Source organism: Lissotriton vulgaris, chromosome 3_1 (genome assembly GCF_964263255.1).
Source record: "Lissotriton vulgaris chromosome 3_1, aLisVul1.2, whole genome shotgun sequence".
NCBI classification, from domain to species: domain Eukaryota; kingdom Metazoa; phylum Chordata; class Amphibia; order Caudata; family Salamandridae; genus Lissotriton; species Lissotriton vulgaris.
The window spans coordinates 2017217982-2017239030 of NC_141689.1; the positions used below are offsets into that span (position 1 = coordinate 2017217982).

General features: G+C 42.5%; 1 protein-coding gene and 1 pseudogene across 1 annotated transcript in view; one reads left to right on the forward strand and one right to left on the reverse strand.

Moving 5' to 3' along the window:
* LOC147728741 (EF-hand calcium-binding domain-containing protein 6-like) overlaps window positions 1-21049 on the reverse strand; it is a 377333-nt gene that overhangs the window by 215099 nt on the left and 141185 nt on the right. Inside the window, exons 6-8 of the mRNA XM_086962496.1 lie at window positions 17188-17325; window positions 12066-12166; window positions 3545-3687 (exon numbers count right to left, since the gene is read on the reverse strand). Of these exons, the coding sequence (XP_086818622.1) occupies window positions 3545-3687; window positions 12066-12166; window positions 17188-17325 (382 nt within the window). The remainder of the gene's footprint in view (window positions 1-3544; window positions 3688-12065; window positions 12167-17187; window positions 17326-21049) is intronic.
* Window positions 3806-5093, forward strand: LOC147728742 (uncharacterized; annotated as a pseudogene).

The window sequence follows — 21049 nt, forward strand, 5'->3', positions numbered from 1 at the left end:
AATGAAACTGGCCTGAAATTATTGAGATCTCCCGGGTCCCCATTGGTTTTTTCCTCAAAGGGAGAAGGGTAGCATGTTTCCAATTGTCTGGAAAAATGCTGGATTCAAGGGAAGTGTTCTAGATATGAGACAGTGCACCAATAAGAGAATGAGACAACACTTTCCAAAGTTTAGGAGGACATGGATCATCTGGGGCGCCTGATCTGCATTTTTGAATTTCTGCCAACGCATCGTGCTGTGAAATTGGCGTGAAATTCATGAGCGAAGGTTTCGCTGCAACTCCCACCTACCTGTCTGATTTCTCCGTTGCCACTGGTGTTGGGAAGGAATCATAAACCTTCGAAATTGTATTGTTGAAGAAACTTACAAACTTTTCGCACATAACAGGGGAAGGTTGCACTTCAGTCTCTAATGCTTTAGGCTTGAAAAAGGTCTGAACCACCTTAAAAACCTCTTTGTGAGAGTGATCTGCCTTGTAGATACTATTGACTATGTAGTTCCTCCTGGCTACTTTTAGAAGCTTATGTTGTTCCTTCAATACATTTTTATAAGTTGTTTTTGCCAGCTCGCAGTTGCTCACTCTCCACTGGCTTTCCAGGCGTTTACACCTGCTTTTAGCTGCGCTAAGTGTGTCAGAGAACCTTGGTGCAGAGGGGAATGTCTAAAAACATTGTAACGCCTCCTTTCAAATAGCATTCACTTTTGGAGCTAAACCCTGTCTTCTTCTGTTTGGAGACAAGGTTTTGCATCAAGAGGCATGGATGGTTGCATGGGAATGTTCAAGTACCACTCATGTAATAAATCCTCGGCGCTAAGTAACGCAAAGCAGTGCTTGGTGCTGCTTTGCTTTACTTTCAGGGTACTTTCCAGAGCAAAACAAGTTTTGCACTGGAAAGTGAAATAGGAAAAAAATATTGTGAGATGGTTAGCATCACTTTTTGTGATGCTAACCCAGCGCAAAATGTTTTTAAATCTTCCAGGGGTCTCTTATTTCAGCCCAAAGATAGCCCTGACTGCTGCACTAGGCATGTGTTGCAGCTAAAATAGAAGTGTTTTTAAAGGAAGGGTGTGGTATCTATGCATGGCTGGCTCTAAGGCGGTGCGATCAGTGCCATTGCACCGGGTGTTGACTTGAGGTGGGGGCGTAATTTAAAAAAAATGTATACTATCATTTTAAAAGCACCTGCTTCTGTGTTCCTGGGCTCCAGCAATTTTCAGACATCAATAAAAATGTCAAGATAACTCTGGTGAATAATCATCTTCCTGGAAAGAGACCAGAGGTTGTTCTAGTGGAAGTTTTGGCTCATCCTATGGTAGCACAGAGGGTTAAAATGCCTACTGCTAAGAACGTGTACTATGCAAATAACAAAGTACATGTAATGTAGATAGGACAGTAGGTTACTCCTTCTGTAAGAGAGCTTCTTTTGTAACAGGTTGTTTCCAAGTCAAAATCCTAATATAGAACATTGAACTATTAACTGTCATCAAAAAGCTGCATGCAAACTGCAAGGTAAATGTTAGAGCTAAATGCTTTTTTGTCCAGTCTTTCATCATCCTAATCTTCTTAAAATGGTTCCCGTGGGTAGAAGAAAATAATTCTTATTATTAAAGAGAACCCCTAACAATGATGTTAGGTTTTAAAATCTGAATTTGTGCTTTTCCAGACTAAGGACTCAGACTATATTGCCTACCAGTATCCACATGTCGCTCCTAAACTACACCTTGTAGCCCTGTCTGATGTAACATTTCCTATACACTGGTTTACACACATGTGATTGTCTCTGTGCAGTGTGTGTGTAGTGTAAAGTGCCCTGACACCTTACACTGGTATGAGTGGTGCTATAAAACTAAATGAATCTGAGAGACAGTGATATGAAGACTTGAGGGGCCCTGTTAAGGGGTGCTAGTGAGGGAATCCGTGGCAGAGGTGGTCATTGGCCGGGGCGGCAACAGACATTGTCACACAGGGCACCACCAGAGTTGAAGCCGGCCCTGTAGCAATGTATATGGTTATGACGTTGCTTGCCTGGCCTGAGCATGGAACTCTGTGAGGTCATCTGGAGAGCCGGGCTCATGCTTGGAATGTGCAGGATTTGAAGGGGTTGGCGGTTGCTGTCCCACCTGTGGATGTAGTCTATGGGATTCTCTTCTCCCAATAAAGTTACTTGTTTCTTCAACACTATACGGACTCCAGCCTCTTCTTAGCAGCTCTCTTAAGTGTCACAAAAAGCTTTGATATAGTTTACGTGGGTGTTTAGTTTGGCACTGGCTATGAGTTCTTCCAGGAGAGGGGTAGGTTTAAGAGTTGCATGTACAAGAAGTATTTTTTTATTTTGCTCTTGCATTGACCTGTGGCATAAAAATGGCACCAAACAGAAACTGAAACTTGGGTAGTTGGAAGAAGCTTGAGTCGGAAGACATTCAGAATGTTAAAGGCATCAGTGCAGACCTCCCCCGTACCAAAAAATGATCTGACCCGTGCTTGACTGACCCAACTAGAGATAGCTGGGGTTCATCCATTTCTGGATGTCGTCTAGCTGAGCACGATTGTGAATCGCTCATTCCTGTGGACTCTGGAAATGATAGGCCTGGGAGTAAAGTCAGCAGAGTGTCCTAGTGTTCAGCACAAGCCAAGTGGCTCTAAGGGCAAAGTGGGGTACAGAGCGCAGTGCTAAAAAAGTATTAGAGACAGTGGACATGCTAAACACAACATGTACACTCAACCGCAATATTATAAGAAAAAAAACAAAAGAAAAATACAAAGTTGAAAAAGCATCAGCCAAAGAAAAAGAGCACTATATACAGAGAATGAAGTCAGTGAAAGAGCTGTGGGAACTTGTGACACATTATGACTAAATACAGCTCATAAATTGAAGTAGGACTTAAAAAAGATGGATCTGCCCATTGAACTTCCTGAGACAGCAGAAAATTAGGAAACCGTGACGGCCATCACCAAGCGGAAACATCTGCAGGCATGATAATGTCAAAGCCTCTTGCATAATGGACATCAAAGGTTACCTCCTGGTGGTACCATATTGTTCAGAACAATAAAATGTTGAAAGAACCCCCCACACACTTAGGATCTCAAGACAGCAAATAATATTGTCATAGATTTTCAAGTGATCAATTTTAAATGGAAAAAAAGATTTTTTTCTTTTTAAAGAAAATGCACTGTTAAGTGTGTTGTGGGTGGGCTTCAGTGAATAACTTTAAATATAATAAGCATGCCCTTTTAAGAGAGCCATATCAGTAGATGATAAAATAGGGCTGCACAACTGCTGAGTGGTTTGGATGGCTTCCTTGTGAGTACAAAGCAGTGGTTCTGATCACAGAAGTTATTTAATACTTTAGATGCCTCAGGTTTTAGTGCAATAAAAAAACCATTGAACTTACTATGTAGATTTCAGGCAAAAAGACCTGCCTGTTTCTTAGAAAATATCACCTACTTTACTGCAAGCAGCACAGCATCAATGTTACCTGTATGACCTTTGGAGAGATCTGTTGTTTATCTATTACTAAAACAGCCACTAGGAGGGCTCCATACCTTGCCCACTTTATGTTTATCAAGCTTTTGAAATTCTTCTTTCATGTTCTTAAAACCTTCTCTAAATTTGTCTTTCAGCCATTTTTCAATACTAAGCGACGCCTTTCGCTCCAGTTCTGCTTTCGACATTTCTCTCGTTTGACCTGCACATAAGAAACAGGAAAATAGAAAATAAGTGTTATAGACACGAGATAGCCAGGACAGAGATGGCTAAAGGTTGTGTTTAATTTGAAAGGTTGAGACCTTGTAAGTAAAGACAACATGACAGTGTGGGTCTGATTCACAAAGCGTAGTAAAGTTACAAGTGTGGAGTCTGCGCATTCGTGCGGAATTCCCGCATTCGTGGCAGAACCTCGCACTAGGGTGGAATTTCTGATTGGTGCACTGCAGAGAGTGCGCCATGCGGAGATTCCACTCCGAGTGCTGAGATTCCGCCTGAGTGCTGAGATTCCACCCCAGTGCTGAGATTCCGCGCGAGTACTGAGATTCCACCCCGAGTGCTGAGATTCCGCCCGAGTGCTGAGATTCCACCCCGAGTGCTTAGATTCCACCCTGAGTGCTGAGATTCCCACCCAAGTGCTGAGATTCTGCCCTGAGTGTTGAGATTCCACCCCGAGTGCTGAGATTCCACCCTGAGTGCTGAGATTCCCACCGAGTGCTGAGATTCTGCCCCGAGTGTTGAGATTCCACCCCGAGTGCTGAGATTCCACCCTGAGTGCTGAGATTCCCACCGAGTGCTGAGACTCTGCCCCGAGTCCTGAGATTCCACCCTGAGTGCTGAGATTCCCACCCGAGTGCTGAGATTCTGCCCCGAGTGCTGAGATTCCACTTTGAGTGCTGAGATTCCCACCCGAGTGCTGAGATTCTGCCCCGAGTGCTGAGATTCCGCCCGAGTGCTGAGATTCCGCCTAAGTGCTGAGATTCCCACCCGAGTGCTGAGATTCTGCCCCGAGTGCTGAGATTCCGCCCGAGTGCTGAGATTCCACCCGAGTGCTGAGATTCCGCCTGAGTGCTGAGATTCCCACCTGAGTGCTGAGATTCTGCCCCGAGTGCTGAGATTCCGCCTCGAGTGCTGAGATTCCGCCCGAGTGCTGAAATTCCGCCTGAGTGCTGAGATTCCCACCTGAGTGCTGAGATTCTGCCCCGAGTGCTGAGATTCCGCCTGAGTGCTGAGATTCCCACCTGAGTCCTCAGATTCTGCCCCGAGTGCTGAGATTCCGCCCGAGTGCTGATATTCCCACCTAAGTGCTGAGATTCTGCCCCGAGTGCTGAGATTCCGCCCGAGTGCTGAGATTCCGCCCGAGTGCTGAGATTCCACCTGAGTGCTGAGATTCCCACGTGAGTGCTGAGATTCTGCCCCGAGTGCTGAGATTCCGCCTGAGTGCTGAGATTCCACCCCGATTGCCGAGATTCCCACCTGAGTGCTGAGATTCCACCCCGAGTGCTGAGATTCCACCACAAGTGTGGAGACTTCGCACTCGTAACTTTACTGCGCATAAGTTTCCTTCCTGAATCCGGCCCTATGAGTTTACGTCTCATTTCCTGGTAGGTGATGCTCTGTGCAGACCACGGGTAGCAACTTTGCTTGCTGTTGTCTAAGTGTTTGTCTCAAATAAAAGTATTACCAACGTATCTTTACTTGAGACATTCATAAAGCAGCAAATATGTAAATACATTGCCTACATTGACATTATTCAACATAGATTAGACATATTATAACAGCACAGGAAGGACAAGAACACTAAAACTACAGGAGGACGGTAGGCTACCAGTTCCTTTTACTATACCTTTGGACACTCGTGAAGAATGCGTAAACACCTATGTATGTAATTCATTCCAATTTAACTTTTTATTATCTTAAGGATCATGTAATTTAACCACTTTACTTTTATGTATTGCATACACTGAATGAAGTTATCTTATTCTATTTACTCTCTTCTTTCAGTCTCTACTCAATTGCACATATGCTCTTTGGGCATTTTGACATGTATTTGTCTTCTTTCTTTTGCATTCACTTATATTTTGTTCATCTGTTAAGAGGTCTGACGCCAAAGCAGAGTTTTCCTGGCTTTCATCACTAGGAGCCATCAGCCGCAAAAAACTAATCTGAAACGTCATCAAATATATTTGAAGCTGACACTTAGACAATTAAACACCAACTCCCAGATTTACTATCCCCGAAAGGAGCCAGTTATTCCGGTATCTAAAATAATTGTCTTTCTCTTTATTGTTACTCAGCAATTGTGGGCTAAATGTCAGTTCAGAAATGAGTTTATTCATATTTCCTCTTGTTAGCAAGGGTCTGGCAGTAAGAACTGAGTGTTAGAATAGGGCATGAGCGCCACCGTGTGGTCTCAGGATGTTGGTGCAAGCAAGTGCAACTCGTACTCTATGAGGATGAGATGATGTCCTCTGCTGCTGTGTTTGAAGGATGCGTGGATTGTCTGGGTATCTTTGCTGCCAGCATGGCTATTGAATTGAGTTTCCGAAGGTACCTCTGCCTGTGATTTGTTGGAATATTTGTGAAACAACTGTGTGACTGTTTAGAGGCATGACGAGTGCGAGAGAGAGTCGGGTCTCTTGAGCGCGCTCTGTCGGTGACTGAAGGAGAAGAAAGTGATCCAACAGGGGTGTCAAATAGTCACCATTCTTGCCAAACGCCAGATTGCTGAACTTACACTATTTTATTTTTTCTGGATTTCCAAATCTGTGAATTCTTACTTTGGGAGACCCACTCCAGTCGTGCTGGAACGATTTTCAGAGCCGGGGAGCTGCCAATAATATTATAGCATCAAAGTCAAAGGGATTGTGGAAAATCCAAGCATCACACAAATACAGGGCTCGAGTCGGGGTACCACGCGGGTGGATGGCGTCCCCTCGCTTATTTTAACTTATTTTACCGGGTAGAGGCCGTCCCCCCTGCAAAGATGCCCTTGCTGAGGAATAAAGTGTATTCTTGCCATTAACTGCATGCAAAAACATACCCAATATAAAGACACTAACCTCCCATAAGCCTTTTTAAAAGCAGACTACTCACAGCAGACGGTGCACAGAAGATGAGTGCACACTACTGCTACCTCTGCAACAGAGGGCAGACTTTGGGCCAGTACGCAAGACTCTTAAGAAGCGTGCGTCACAGCTGCGTTTGCCAGGAACTACCAGCCCCAATACACCTCCATTAATGGAAGTTTATGTTTTTTACCGGTCGTGACGTCACTCCATGCCTTTGCGCATCCCCCCACTTCTTTTTTAGGTCTCGTAGCGATACAGTGCGTAAGCACTGTACTCGCCGAGATCTTTTGTCACTGACTCTGCTTCCCAGGAGACAGCGCCGGCGGCGCGCTTCTCTCAAAAGGCGATCGGCGCAGGCCACGCGCGCGGCTGTCTCCTGGGAAGCGCCAACATATACAGGCACACCTCTCCCTGCACGCATGCGCACACATGCACAAGCACACACACACGCACGGAGAGACTTTTCATCGTATTATTTCTCCTTCGTTCATCCACCAAACTGCTCGTGCTCATCATAATCTTATTCCCTCCGCCTAGCTGCATATTCTATTAAAAAAGGATCAAGTGCTTCCATTTTTAGACGCCGGGCTTTCATCTATTAATTAGCTGCTACACTATGGTCCGTGCTTTGCCTTCACCGCGTGCAAAGAGAAAGGAGACAATTCTGCATGCTCGTCTCAGCTCGCTCTTGTCTCTCCCTGTACGGCTGTCACATACACAAGCATACACACACACGCACGGAGAGACATTCCCCCCCCCCCACACACGCACACGCACACATGCACAGATACAGGCACCAACCCCTCCCCTCTCCTCCCCCCCCGCCCCTCCCCGCTCCGCTCACCGGCACTCCGGACTTGTGCAGCCTCCGACCGCTGGGCTCTCCGGGCATGGGAGCCCCGAGTCACCACTACTCCTCCAGGCACTCCGTGGGCGCGGGCTTCACAACACGGAAGTCCCGCCCCACGATAGGTTTCGTTTTGCGAGCGCACAGGAAGCAGAGCAGACAGTAGAGCCAGTGACGATGGGGGTGCCTCCTCGCCCGATTCCCAGAGTACAACGGCCGCGGGATGGTTATTGCTGTGCTGGACACTGGCGTGGACCCTGGGGGCGCCGGTTATGCAGGTAACAGAATGTGCATGAAGCGCAGGGATGAGACGCGCTTTCGCCACCCTGCACGCGATCAATGCTGCTCTACCTCAATATCAATACATCGATCGTCCTCATCCCTCCAAATTCTCCAGTAGATTTGGTCATCCTATGACGAGGCAAGTCTAAGGGCGGGGAGGGGGACACACCCACTCAGTGATGCCACAAAGATTGGCTTCCCTCGATGGCGCAAACAGCGGGGCGTAGAATCCAATGTTGGGCACCTGCCGCTTGCAGGGGTGGGGGCGGCGGCCGTGGGTGGGGGCGGAGGGAGCAGGCTGGGCCGTGTGGGAAATCCACATCCTCGGCTTCTCACACATTGTTTTGCAACTTCTTCAACTGCCCCTCCCCCTCCCTTTGCAAAGCCGTTAATGCCACAAAAGATACTTTGCCCATTGTGTACTCTGGGGACAGCTGAGAGGGTGGAATTGGCCAAGCGGGGCCTCCGCCATCGACATAACGAGAGGGGGAGAGGATGGAGCCATCAAAACGGGGGGCTCATGCTTTGCATACAAAAGGAGGGGACCCCGAGACCTCCCCCTCACTAATCTGGGGCGCGGGGGGCTAAATGTCGTTACATTTTCATTAGGGGCTAATAGGTGCATAGGAAATTCCATTCTTCTGCATATGTCTCATAAATGTCCAGTTATTTTATTGTAATAAGCATAATTAGGCTGTTTCTAGGCTCTCCCGTTAGTAGGTCATAAATGGAATGACGTATATGGGGTTTTTGGTTATTGGAGACTAAAAGCCAAATATCTTCATATCGGATTTCCAGGATCGGCTGACGTAGGACCTTTCTAGACATCTTTGATATAATATCCAGGTTTAAGTATAGCGCTTCGTACTCCGAGAGTCTGTTATAAACACTCCAGGTATGGGAAGATGCTCGAAAAGGCACACAGAAAGTAATCGATTTACACGTGTTCTCCAATTTGGTCAGGGGTGCGAGGGGGGGCGGGGAGGGCTTCTAGAGATTAGAGTCCAGGTCTCCTGGTTGAACAGATTATAATGTAGCTGCTCGGACTCTTCTCAGCCAATGTGAGTGGAAGTTTTAGTGCTATTGGAGTCAGCTGAACTGGTAACCTTTAAATTAGCATACCTACTAGTTCACATGCTAACCTTTTCACCTGGTTCCTCAGGAAGGCACCCCACATAATATACAATAATATTCTTACCCAATTAGTCAGCGAGCAACACAAACAGAATTGTCTCTTGGTTTCTCAAAATCTGGAAATTATGCTGCAGATGATGGATTATGCGGCAAATGTAGCAAATCCATAATTATGTGAAAAAATAAGTGGCAGCAGAATTCCATAATTCCGGTAGCCCTACCAATAATCCAACCAAAACTTGTTTTATATCAGTTTGGCAGTCAAACAGAAGTTTGTTTCTAAGACAATGTTTGTGACCTGATCAGTGGCAGATATGGTTAACAGATGACTCCAAGTCACGAGGTTACAAGTCCTTGGGTTAGTCATGCACTGAAAAATTTCATGCATTCTGGGAAACAATCTTCATCTGCCTCTTTTAAACTAATTGTATTTAGCTACTAAGACGACCTTGTTCCTAAACGGAATGTACAGGTGTAGATCATGAAGTCCCAGGTGACATGGACCAGCATTGAGTGATCCTAGGCGAAATTTGCTTATCTCACTTTGATTGTTCTTTTCATTAAACATTTATTTTCCGTTTGGCAACACTAGAGTGCTTTGAAATTGAGTAATAGTAAATGCTACATAAGAAATTAGGTTTGTGCCATTACCAATTAAGGTGGAAGATCATTGCATGGCAGGGCTCCAGACCTGGCCATTCGTTTAACAAATCAATGCTTTCAGGGTTTTACTTTTGCAGTCTGTTTTTGCTTCAGTTAAGGGTATGGGACTTAACCAACAAATATCATTCACTTATAATCAGAAATACCAGGAATGGAACCAAGAGGGATGAGTCCCAAAAACCATTTATAGGTATGTAAAGTAGAGATACTGGTGTATTATTTTATATATGCTTACATGAGACTTTGTGCCTGCAGCGCTTAATTTGGGCAGAAGCTTTCGGTGCTGAGTGAATAATTGCATCAGCCCCGTGCTCAGGTGCATCATTACAGCTGTGTGAATAATAACAGTTGTGAGCCCGTATCTGAGGTGCATCATCAGAGCTGTGTGAATAATAACTGCGTCAGCCCCGTGCGTGAGTTGCATCATCAGAGCTGTGTGAATAATAACTGCGTCAGCCCCATGCCTGAGGTGCATCATCAGAGCTGTGTGAATAACTGCGTCAGCCCCGTGCCTGAGGTGCATCATCAGAGCTGTGTGAATAACAGCTGCGAGCAACAGCGTACTCTTGCACACACACTCACTGCTCACCAATTCAAAGTTTGCAAAAAATGTATGCAACGCATTGTCATACACAATGCCAATAACTCAAACTTTAATGCTGCGAGACCTATTGCATTGTAAATGCTTGTTTACCTTTTGTGGCATCACTTCCTGTTGTGATGTCACTTCCTGTTTTGAGCGTCCCTCACTTCTTTACTTAGGACTTGTGCCCTTCACAAAAAAATAAGTGTAGCAAATTTGCCACACCCATTCAGCAGGAGAGTGTTAAGGGTGTGGTATGTAGCTGGTGGTGCATTTAAGAGCACTACTGTGGTGGGCCACTGTCATCTACAGACAGCACACTTTCTATCAGAATGGTCAATAAATTTGCATAGACAAAGTTTTGCCCATAAAACTATATTGCACAAAAACGATAATGCTTGGAAATAGAGTTTCAGTGAATTTCTTTTGCAAAGTACCAAGTACAGTGCCTTGATTTGTTTTTCTTCCTATTAGAATTTTTGTTTCCACCTCACTTCAGAATTACAAAAAATGAGCTTCATTTATGCTTTCCTAAATGCTGTTGTAGTTTGAAATAGTGTATATTTAATTTACTGGTATTCAAATTTCGTTTCCTGTACCCCAGTAGGATTGTTATCTTGATTACTTTTACAACATCTTCCCACTTAGCAGTCTCAGAAATAAAAGTACACCCCGGTTTTCGAATAAGCAGCAATTTGTCAGACAACATAGCCTGACATTGAACATTCGACAACAGTCAGCAAATGTGACAAGATAAACACAAAAAGCTAAAGGCATCATTTTTGCTCATTCAACTTCTAAACTCTAGCATGATTATGTCTCAGGGCGCTGCAGCACCCCCCAAACCCAGACTTCCAGCACCTATGAGTACTGTGTGAGGAAGAAGCCACCAACCGTGGCTCTAGTCACCACTCTACCGTAAGCGACATGCTCCATACATCCCAGGGATGGATTGGCCTGCCTGTGTATCCTTCAGCCTCATGCTACTGTGCACAGACTGGGAGGGCTATGGCAGTCGTTGCTGGTAAAAGCCAGTTTCTTACTGGGCGCTTCCACCCCAGCCAAAAGGGCAGCTTGAGGGACACCAGAGGTCCTTACTCCGCCCACAAACCCAGGCAAATCCGAGCCTTCTCAACTAATATTGTTAAAATATGCACAGGGAGCGCAGCAGAGCAGTTTACAAACGTCATCCTCTCTCCCTTCCTCCCTTCCTTTGCGATGCATATATGTACCCCAGACATCCAAATGTAGGACCCGCCCCTGTTTCTCCTTGGCTTGACTTGCAAAGGTATTTGAGACCGTTGCCTGCATGCTAACACCAAACAGACAAACAAGTCTCAATCAGTCTTTTTGAAAATGTTCAAGCTAGACACTGTAGGTCTGCTTTTGGCCTATTTAGCTGTGATCTGTACACTGGGGCAAACTACTGGTTCCCACATGTGACCATGTAACATTACATGGCACATATTTATGTTTTTAGGCGTGCTACATACATCTTCAAGGTAGGTAGATGTGGAGTTTGGAATAGTAAATCTATACGTCCCTGTATGCACTTACCTTTCAATTTTTGTCCCTAAATATTCAGTCCACAGTAGTCTTCTATCTTGATATTGTTGGCACCAATATTCAACAGTACATATCTGCTTTCTTATATCTATGACTGCGCTTTTCTCATAATATTTGCTCCTTGGCGTCTAGCCTGAATGCTGATCCTCAACCACGGCTCTGCATCCAGCGCTAGGGCATCTGTGCCAGACCTGATGTAGGCTTTTAGAAAGCACCAAATAAATAAATGCATGATTAAGAAGCATGATCCTGCCTAAATAAGTGGCTACTAGCCCACAGAGGGCATTTTCATTTGATACCAGTAATATGGAGAATTCAGACAAAAGGCAGAAGCCAACCTTCATTCCTTGCACAGCATTACTGTCTCCTAGAACCTCTCAAACTTTACACTTCAAACATGGCAGCCGTGCGAACCACACACAAAGTCAGGTTACCCGAAGGCTCCGCGTGCTTTGAAGACGCATTTCGGAATTCGATGCCCAGACGTTTAAGGAGGGCATCTCCTTTCAGGACTCCTGTGCCATTAGTATCATATCTGCAAAGAAAGGAAATGATGCATTAGAGAATTTTTGGGTTGGCAAAAAGTCTGCCCGTCAGATACATTTTAAAACATTTTCTAGAACATAGCAGTTGTTTTTAATAGCAATTTTAAAACTACACTGCAACATCTAGTTGCAAAACATACATGGTTTCCTAATGAAACCAGTGGGTCCTTTTACAAAGACACAGGGTTACCTGATGTACACCGGTAAAGGTCTTCGCTTCCTCTTCAACACACTTCATGAAGCTTAGAGGTGAACTTTACACTCATTGTGATATTTCCGCAACCTTAAATGCAATCTTCCCACGGTAACATCTCCTTTTACTGAGTTTGTGCTATTTCTAGGCATGAGTGCCAGTTTTTGCGTGCCCTCATTTTATGTAGATGCACAAAGTGTTTTGTGATTGAATCTCTCAGGTACACTGCTGGGGTCGTTCTGTAATTTCAAATCAGTGTGTAGCTGGTAGTCATTGGACACACAGCAGTATAAACACTACATGGTGGTAACTTTGCATGTCCACTGAGAGCCTCATAGTCAACGTGGTTAAGGAAGCTGACATGAATAGAAGACCTGCAGCTACTTTGTAGGTGGGCTTCACTTTAGCCCCAAGACAAGGGGAAGAGCCGCATAATTCTGCAGGTGATGTTGAGTCTGACAACCACAATCTGCCGCATTAGCATCCAAATATGGTGGTGGAAGCACAGACGGAGACCAGACGACCTTCCAAGGATCTACAGGGGTGTCAGAAATGCCTCTGGGAGACGAAGTCACGATACGCTCTGGGATAATAGTACATAGAAGAAATGTATTCACGAGGCAAATAATGGACAACTGCACTGGTTACATTCTGCTCCAGTGTCAGCAGACTTCATTAGCATGTGATGGCAGAATAGGACACACTAGTGAACATCAAAGGGCCAGTGCCCCTTAAACATGGAGAATTTAAAGATGGCCGAGAAAGGCTTGGAGTTTGTCAAATGAATGGCTTTGACTTTTATGGACACAGGAGCTAGAACAGCATCCTGGAGACATAGGAAAGACAAACATAAGGGGAGGAGATAGTAGTGAGAAATCTTAGGGTTTGAGTGGCACATTACACACCTCTGAAAGCACTAAAGATGGAAAGAGAAAAAGGACACTCATAGTCTAATCGTTTGCTTCTAGTATAGAAGTATGAAAACATTCTGACAGGTGCAAACACTCTGAAATAATCAGAATCTCACTCACAGTCTTAGCAAATTTAGAAGAGCTATTCTCAACTGAATGCCCCTGCCGACCAAACGGGAGTCAGCATTAAAAACATGATTTCCATTTTTGTCCTCCGTTCAGCTTTGGAGCAAATCCTCATAGTGACCCTAGATGGTAGCAGCACCAATGAGAACATGATGGCAGACTTGGCCTGTTGAGGCGTTTTAAAAGATCTACTTGACACGTGGAATTTGGCGTGACTCAGCAAATATGATACTCATTCTTAGATGGCAGTCTGCAATCTGAGAACTGAAAGTATTCCTATTTTTGCAGTTATATAAACTACAGATAGGTAGGTGCGTCAGAGTGATCATTGGGGAGGAGATCTGGCCTAACTGCTAGAGCGGTCTACCTTGAATGTGGGGAACCGGGTTCAAGTCTCGGCAACGATGCTCAACCTCCTAGGATTGTGGGCAAATCACTTACAGCCACATGCATCAAGCGATTTTGGAGTCGCAAACGGTGCGAATCGCAAAATTCGTCCGTTTGCGATTCCAAAATCCCTATTTGGGATGCATCAATGCAAAAGTACAAGAAATCGCTATTTTTTGCGATTTCAGAAAATGCGATTGCATTTAAGGAATCGCATTTTTGCGATTCCTTAAATGCAATGCATGAATGTTAAAAAAAATTGCAAATTCGCAAATAGGGGGAGCAAATTAACACGAGGTTGAACCTCGTGTTAATTTGCGAAATCTTACAAAAATGCTCAAAAAAGCATTTTTGAAAGTGTCATGTTACACACACACATGTCCTTTGGACATGTGTGTGTGAAACTTGCACTTACAAAAACATTTCAAGGGTGCAGGAGGGGGTCCTTTGGACCCCCCTCAGCACCCTTGAAATGCATTAACAAATTGCGAATCGCAAAATGAAAATCGCAAAATGTTAATGCCTTCCCATTGATTCCTATGGGCCTTTTGGCTCATAGGAATCAATGGGAAGATTTTCCTTAATTGCGATTCGCAAAATGTGAATCGCAATTAAGGAAAAATAAAGAATCACTAAAACATTTGCGATTTTTTGATGCATTGCCGTTTGCGATTCCTTAATTGCGATTCCTTAATTTTCGCAATTAAGGAATCGCAAACGGCACCAATGATGCATGTACCTGTTAATTTCCCTGTGCCTAACAAAAAGAGTTGAATGTGTCCTTCTGTAACGCAAATGGTGCTCATGTAAAGCGCACTGATACCGGATACCTTAGGGTCAAGTTTGCGCTATATAAAAATACAAAAGAAATTTAAAAAAATTGTGCGTTTGAATTATTCAAAGCCAATTGTCCCAATTTTACAATGTGACACATCACAGAATTTGCAATTATTGGTGGGCACGAGATGCATTGAATAGATGCTCAATGACAACAGTGATACTGTGCACAGGAGGAAGGAAAAGAAGTAGCTAAAGAACTCACAGAAAAATCAATCAGAACAAAATGGATTAATATTATTTTAGCAAAAACTATCAATCGATATGAAAGTCTAGATAACTGTTTCATTGGCAGTGATAGACTCTGTTGGAATCAGCAACTTTTCATTTAGGTAGAAATTGCTGGTGATGCAGCCTATAAGCAGCTAGATCCTTTAACCCCTTCGACGCTCATGACGAGCTCAGCTCGTCATGAGTTACACCTCTCGTACGCTCATGACGAGCTGAGCTCGTCATGACCCGCAGGTTTTTTAAAAAGTCAGCGCACAGCGGGAAAATGCGCCACACGCATGGTGTTAACAGATACCTAAACCGATAATAAGACATCTTGAGTGGCACATGAATAAACGACACGACAAAGAGCCATGAAAAAATAGTTACTGCATCATGAAAGCATGTAGATAAATTGCATCAAAGATGGAATCATATACATTAAATAAAATAGATTCATACGTTTAATCCGCTTTAATTGTTATTTCAATGTGTATTAAAAAGTTAAAGTGAAGTACTCACGTGTTATAAGATTCCTAACCATCCTTGTTGAAATAATAATGTGTGTGAAGAATTAATTAAATCTAACAAGAAATAGATAATTGTACTTGTGATATTGAAGGTTTCATTCTGAATTCCATATGTGAAATTGTGCAACAAATAAGAGACAGAGACATAATCATATTGAACGCAAACAAATCAAAACCTTCAGCTTTTAACTTTCATATATGTACTAATGTAAATCATTAGAAATTATGTTAATATATTATGATTTAAATAATATCAAATGTTGATACTTTGAAAATGCAGTAATATGCCATAGCTATATGGGATCTTTACAATATAACGAATAATGTGTTCTGAGTGCCTATAAATTGAAAGAATCGTAGAGAATCTTTCTTATTCATGAAATGCATTTTTTCATTACTTTATATTCAGCACATCGTTTAAAATAAATATAGGAGGCCTGTATTTTCTTCTTTCCTTACACTGTATTTCCTTATTGAGAAGGTTTCATAAACTTCCAATGTGAAGCCAAACTGCGTCTTACTTGAAGCGTTCTCACCTGCTTACAAGGACTGTTTGCAACAAAAGTTGAGCATTGGAAACATTTGTTATGAGAAACTGTCCTCTTGAACTTATCCATGTGCCTACTACTAAAGGATCCTTAATTTGAAGTTTACATATACCGCATGACCTAACAATTCACGTGACCAACACCACCTCTTTCTATAATATGTGTCTTCTTTTTGTTTCATGACAACCAACCTACACAAACTGACCAATGGACTGGGTGGTCTGACACGATGACTTGGCCAAGGAGGTATCACTGCCAGAACTAGAGGTTTATAATATATATTGATTTGAGAAAGTTGAAGATAGATTTTTGGGGATTACGCTGAACAGACTGACTAGTTCACTCTGATTTTCCCGATCCAAACCAGACCTGATATCAAAGATTGCCTTTGGGAACCTTTGCGAACTCTATGTGCTTCCTTTTGGACCGATGCATACGCTGCGTGCACCATTCGTGGACCGTTTATCAATGTGGCACTGCCAATGAGCTGTTATAGCTCATGTCTTTGCTGAGGTTTCCAGAGCTTCTTGTCACCGTATGGCAATGCTAAAGTGATTCGATTGTTTAGCACTCTTTAGATCTTAAATGTTGATCAATGATGTACAACCCTTTGAATATCTTTGATAAATTTAACCTTTGACTAAACCAGAGTCTATGTTGATTGTGACTTATCTCCTTAAGTTGATTGTGCATTCCAATTGATTAATGACGGAGAAAGCTCGACATTGATAGATTTCTAATCATCAGGTACGAATGGTATTGTTTTGGATTGCCTTAACAGAACTATTGGCTTGCTTGTTTAGTCCAGCTAAATTTCTTTAGAAGGTTCAGACTAGCAGTGATAATTCTTTATTTTTATAGTCTGGTATTGAGAGTCATATACATGAATCTAATTATTAATTTGTGAATTGGTTATCCAATTCCTGATACTCATTGAGTATCCGGATGCTAAATCTCTTATATCAAACCCCTTAGTAGCACAATACAAGATCCATCGGAGGATCGAGTGAGTGTCAGAAGAATTAAAACATATGATGAGAGTAGAGAAAAGATGGGCCCAAAGATTTCCACTGCAACACTGTCTCTTGCACTGATTTGGTGCACATGGTATGGATTGGTCACCTGCAGCCGGCTATCCCAGTGCCTTCTCGTGCTGTGCCCAATATTTGTTACTGCACTGACAAACTCCTCCATTAGCAGCAGAGATTTAGTGTGGTATTGTATCTGCTCTAATGCTAGCATCACCCACCAAGGTGGACCACATGTTACCTCTTCCATAGTTTCTCAAACTCCTCGTCCTCCATGAAGAAGCCCAACTGGTTCAGCACATTCCGAAACTCAGCGGCCAGGATGCGCGCAGAGCCTCCCGGGTTCTTCTGTGGTATCAGATCTGCCAGGTCCAGAAACCTACATCCAACAGTACGGAGGGTGAGGTTTAATTTTCAAACTTCAAGAATATCATGACAATATACTGACACACTGAACATCACTGCCTCTTCTCTTCTTCGTTTATCAATTTTCTGTGATACAAGAGAAAGCTTTACTCACATTATGGTCATTTCAATTACTTGTGCTCTATTACCCAGTCTAAGACAATCTCAAATAGAGACTGCAAATGTGAGATTAGTGAGTTACTAAGTGACCCAGGGACTGAATTAGTGATTATTTTGTGTGGAACACAAACTCAGTATTTTACTTAGGTATCCTGTAATATGGAGACTCCAGCTATCAATGTGCTTTGTCATGTGCTAGCCACTTCCTCTCAGCATATACCCAGAAACAGAGATTTGTTAAGGGCAGTCACTTTCTCTGCCTTTTATGTTAATTTCAGTAGATCCAAGACTCGTTCTAGAGAAATCCTGACATATAGTTCATTGTGTATTTAAACAAGTATAGAGTACAGTGAGAACGTTTGAAAAAAACCTTCAAATCCCATGGTCATCATGGTGTTAAAGGTCACCAACATTTAAGGAGATGAAAACTGTACCCAATTAAATTGCAAAGGAAGAAACAGACAACGACCCTTTTGGATGCTGCAGTGACAACTATAGGATAAGAATAAGTGATAAGGTTTATCCATGAGCACCCAACATTAAAAATAACATGGTTTCTACTAAAGTTAACCAAGAGTAGGGGGATACAGAGGTCAGGAAACAGAGGACTCTACCTCCTATGCGTACTGTAACAATCAACGAGAGTCTGTCCATGTTGTTTGGAATATCTTTTCACTCTAATATGTGGGAGCACTTTTTATCATATACTAGCTAGAGGTCAGAATACATCACTTTTTTCCTATTTAGCCAGGTATTTTCAACTCTAGTTTTCCATTAGATAAGACCCTCTCACTGTTATATCTCCCAATTCTTCATAGTATATGATCAAAAGTGCTCCCACGTATTCGTCGGTCGTGGGACGCCCTGTTCTGTAGCGGGACAGGAAGAACCCTATGATGAAGCATGCCACCAAGCATGCCACCAAGGAAAATCTTGGTGGTTGAGAGTGGAAAGATAGTCCAAACTGATTATTCTACTGAAGTTCACCAATTTGCAGGGAAAATACAAATTTGTTAGTAGGCTATGCTCACACAATGCTGTCTCATTAAGATGTTCTAAATCGTAGCTTTCTGAACATTGGATTGAACGTGTCATGCATTATATCATAACAGTCAACAATTCACAGTAAATACCATAAATGTTATCTTATTGTATCTTTTTTAATTTATAACCTATAAGTAATATTCTCTACAACATTGCTAATTGTATAATTAAAAACGAAGTACAGAAAGGCAAAGTATTACTCCTATTCAATTGAAACAGGGAACAATAAGCATACAGGTCTGTTGTAATTACTCCATTTTTTCTTTATTGATGTTATAGTTCTTCATATATTAATATGTGTCAATATATTAGGATGAATCCACCCCATCTCCCTCCCTGTCTCTCTCTCATTGAACCTTCCACCACTATTGACCCTTTAGTGGAGAATTGACAGAAGGTGCAAACAAAGAATGTCCTTTACTTACCTGTGTTACTTGGACTACAATACTACAATGGACTACAATGTTTGGCGAGGGTCAGTAGGCCCAAAATCCAGTCTTTAACCATAGCATGTTTTTAAAACTCTTAGAATCTATGTCTTTGTAGTTCTTAACAATGTGGATATCCACTCTTAATAGCCACTTTTGTGTAGAAGTTAAAGACCATTTAATTACTTTATATGGTGAAGAAAAGCTCAGAGGGGTAATCCATGTAATTTAATACCCAAACCCAATGTTATTCGACCAGTATCCTTACTCTGAATTGTAATCACTGTTCGACACCTCCACAAAATACATTATTTATTATATTTTTAAATGATTACTGCTGACTAATCAAATTCTGTCACTTGCTGGTGAAATTGTTTAGCATATCAAGATCACACATAGTAAGGCAGGGGACTTTCTCGTTCTTTACAAAACAAGCTCTATCATTGTATTCCAGTTCAGAAGTTTGCAAAAAGGTCCCTTGTCAAATGCAGGTCTGCGACTTTCATAAAACCAGGTTCAAGCACTGTCCCCGAGTTAATGTCCAGTTATCTCAGTGTTTATCCTTTTCAAGCCCACCTACACCTTTTTGTATTATAATTCCTCAAAAAGTACTGCCCTAAATGACACAAAACCAAACAATGGCACTTTGAGGACTTAAGTTCTATTGTCATGCCAAGTCTGGTGTAATTCCTCTTGACATGTTTTCTGTAGCAGAGAGCAACAATTCTTGTGGGAGTTAAAATCAGAACCTCTGCTTTTTTAACTACCGGTTTAAATGTTTCCCACTTGACAGATTAACATAAAACTTAAACTGAAAAGAGTGTCTGCCAAGCTCTGTGCAGATCCCTAAATCCATTCCAAAGCATACACGCCAACATTTAAGAACACAAACATGTGAGATTTACAGGAGAATGTATTTTTCCCATTGACTACCATTGAAGGTCAGGTGGGAGACATCTAAAATAAAGCCATTTTTGGCTTTAAAAAGAGTCTCCAAAAGTTATTAGCAAATCAAAGGTTTTTGTGACCCCCCCACCCCTTTGATTTTGCCCCCACCTCATAAAAACTGAGATGCCCGCATGAGGCCTGATTTGCAAAATTGCATTCACATTCATTAAACAAGACCTATGTTATTAGCACAGGAAAACGTTTTTGCCCTCCTTTTCAACTACCCCCGCTTGATGAATCGACATGAAACTTGCCATACACACAGACGACCCAACATGCCACATCTCTTCCAAATTTCAAATGGATGTGTCAAATGATGTCTTATTTGTTTGCAAACTAACACCTTTTTGGACCCCCTTTTAAATCTCTACTGATTCTCAAATCTGCGCTAATTAAAAAGCACACCAACAGTACGAGAACCATGGTAAAAGTCTGCAACATTTTGTGCGAATTTGTCAAATGGAGCTGAATTTACAACAAATTAAAAAACAACTGTCATGCTATCTCTAACTCTCTTTCGGGGCATATTATCAAGAACGGCATTAAAGTTATCGCCACTTTAGCAGCAAGAAACAGCCGCTAAAGAATTCCAATAGAAGTCCATGTTCACACCAGAACATGGGTGTAGCAAAGTGAACGTGGAACGTGGAGCCAGGCCACATCACACTTCTTACCTCTTAAATTTGAAATACAATTTTGAACTTGAAATACAATTATCTTCAGAAATGATAAATTAACAGCAAGTAACAAAAATAGGAACCTCAGAATGTAAACACAATCGTTCTTCCTCCTGAAATGCAAAGAATAAGAAGAAAACACATCTCTAGCCTGAACTAAAAGAACAATTAAAATCTGACAAAATCATGCAGATAATTGTGAGGTTTTTGGACCTTATAACTCTTGCGAGTAGGCTCAGATTTTGAACAAGCACCAAACGAAATTCCCACTGAAGATTCAGGCTCAGGAACAATCTCTTTACCAACCCCTACATGAACAACACAACTATGGTTCCAAATGCGACCATCATCAGTTTTCACCGCATTTTTGAAAAGTTTAATCACACTTTTTACATTAGTGAATTTGGGCCAGTTCTGACACCCAACAGGAGCTTTAAATTTTACTTTGTCACCAACTTTGAAACTAATTACCTTACTTGAC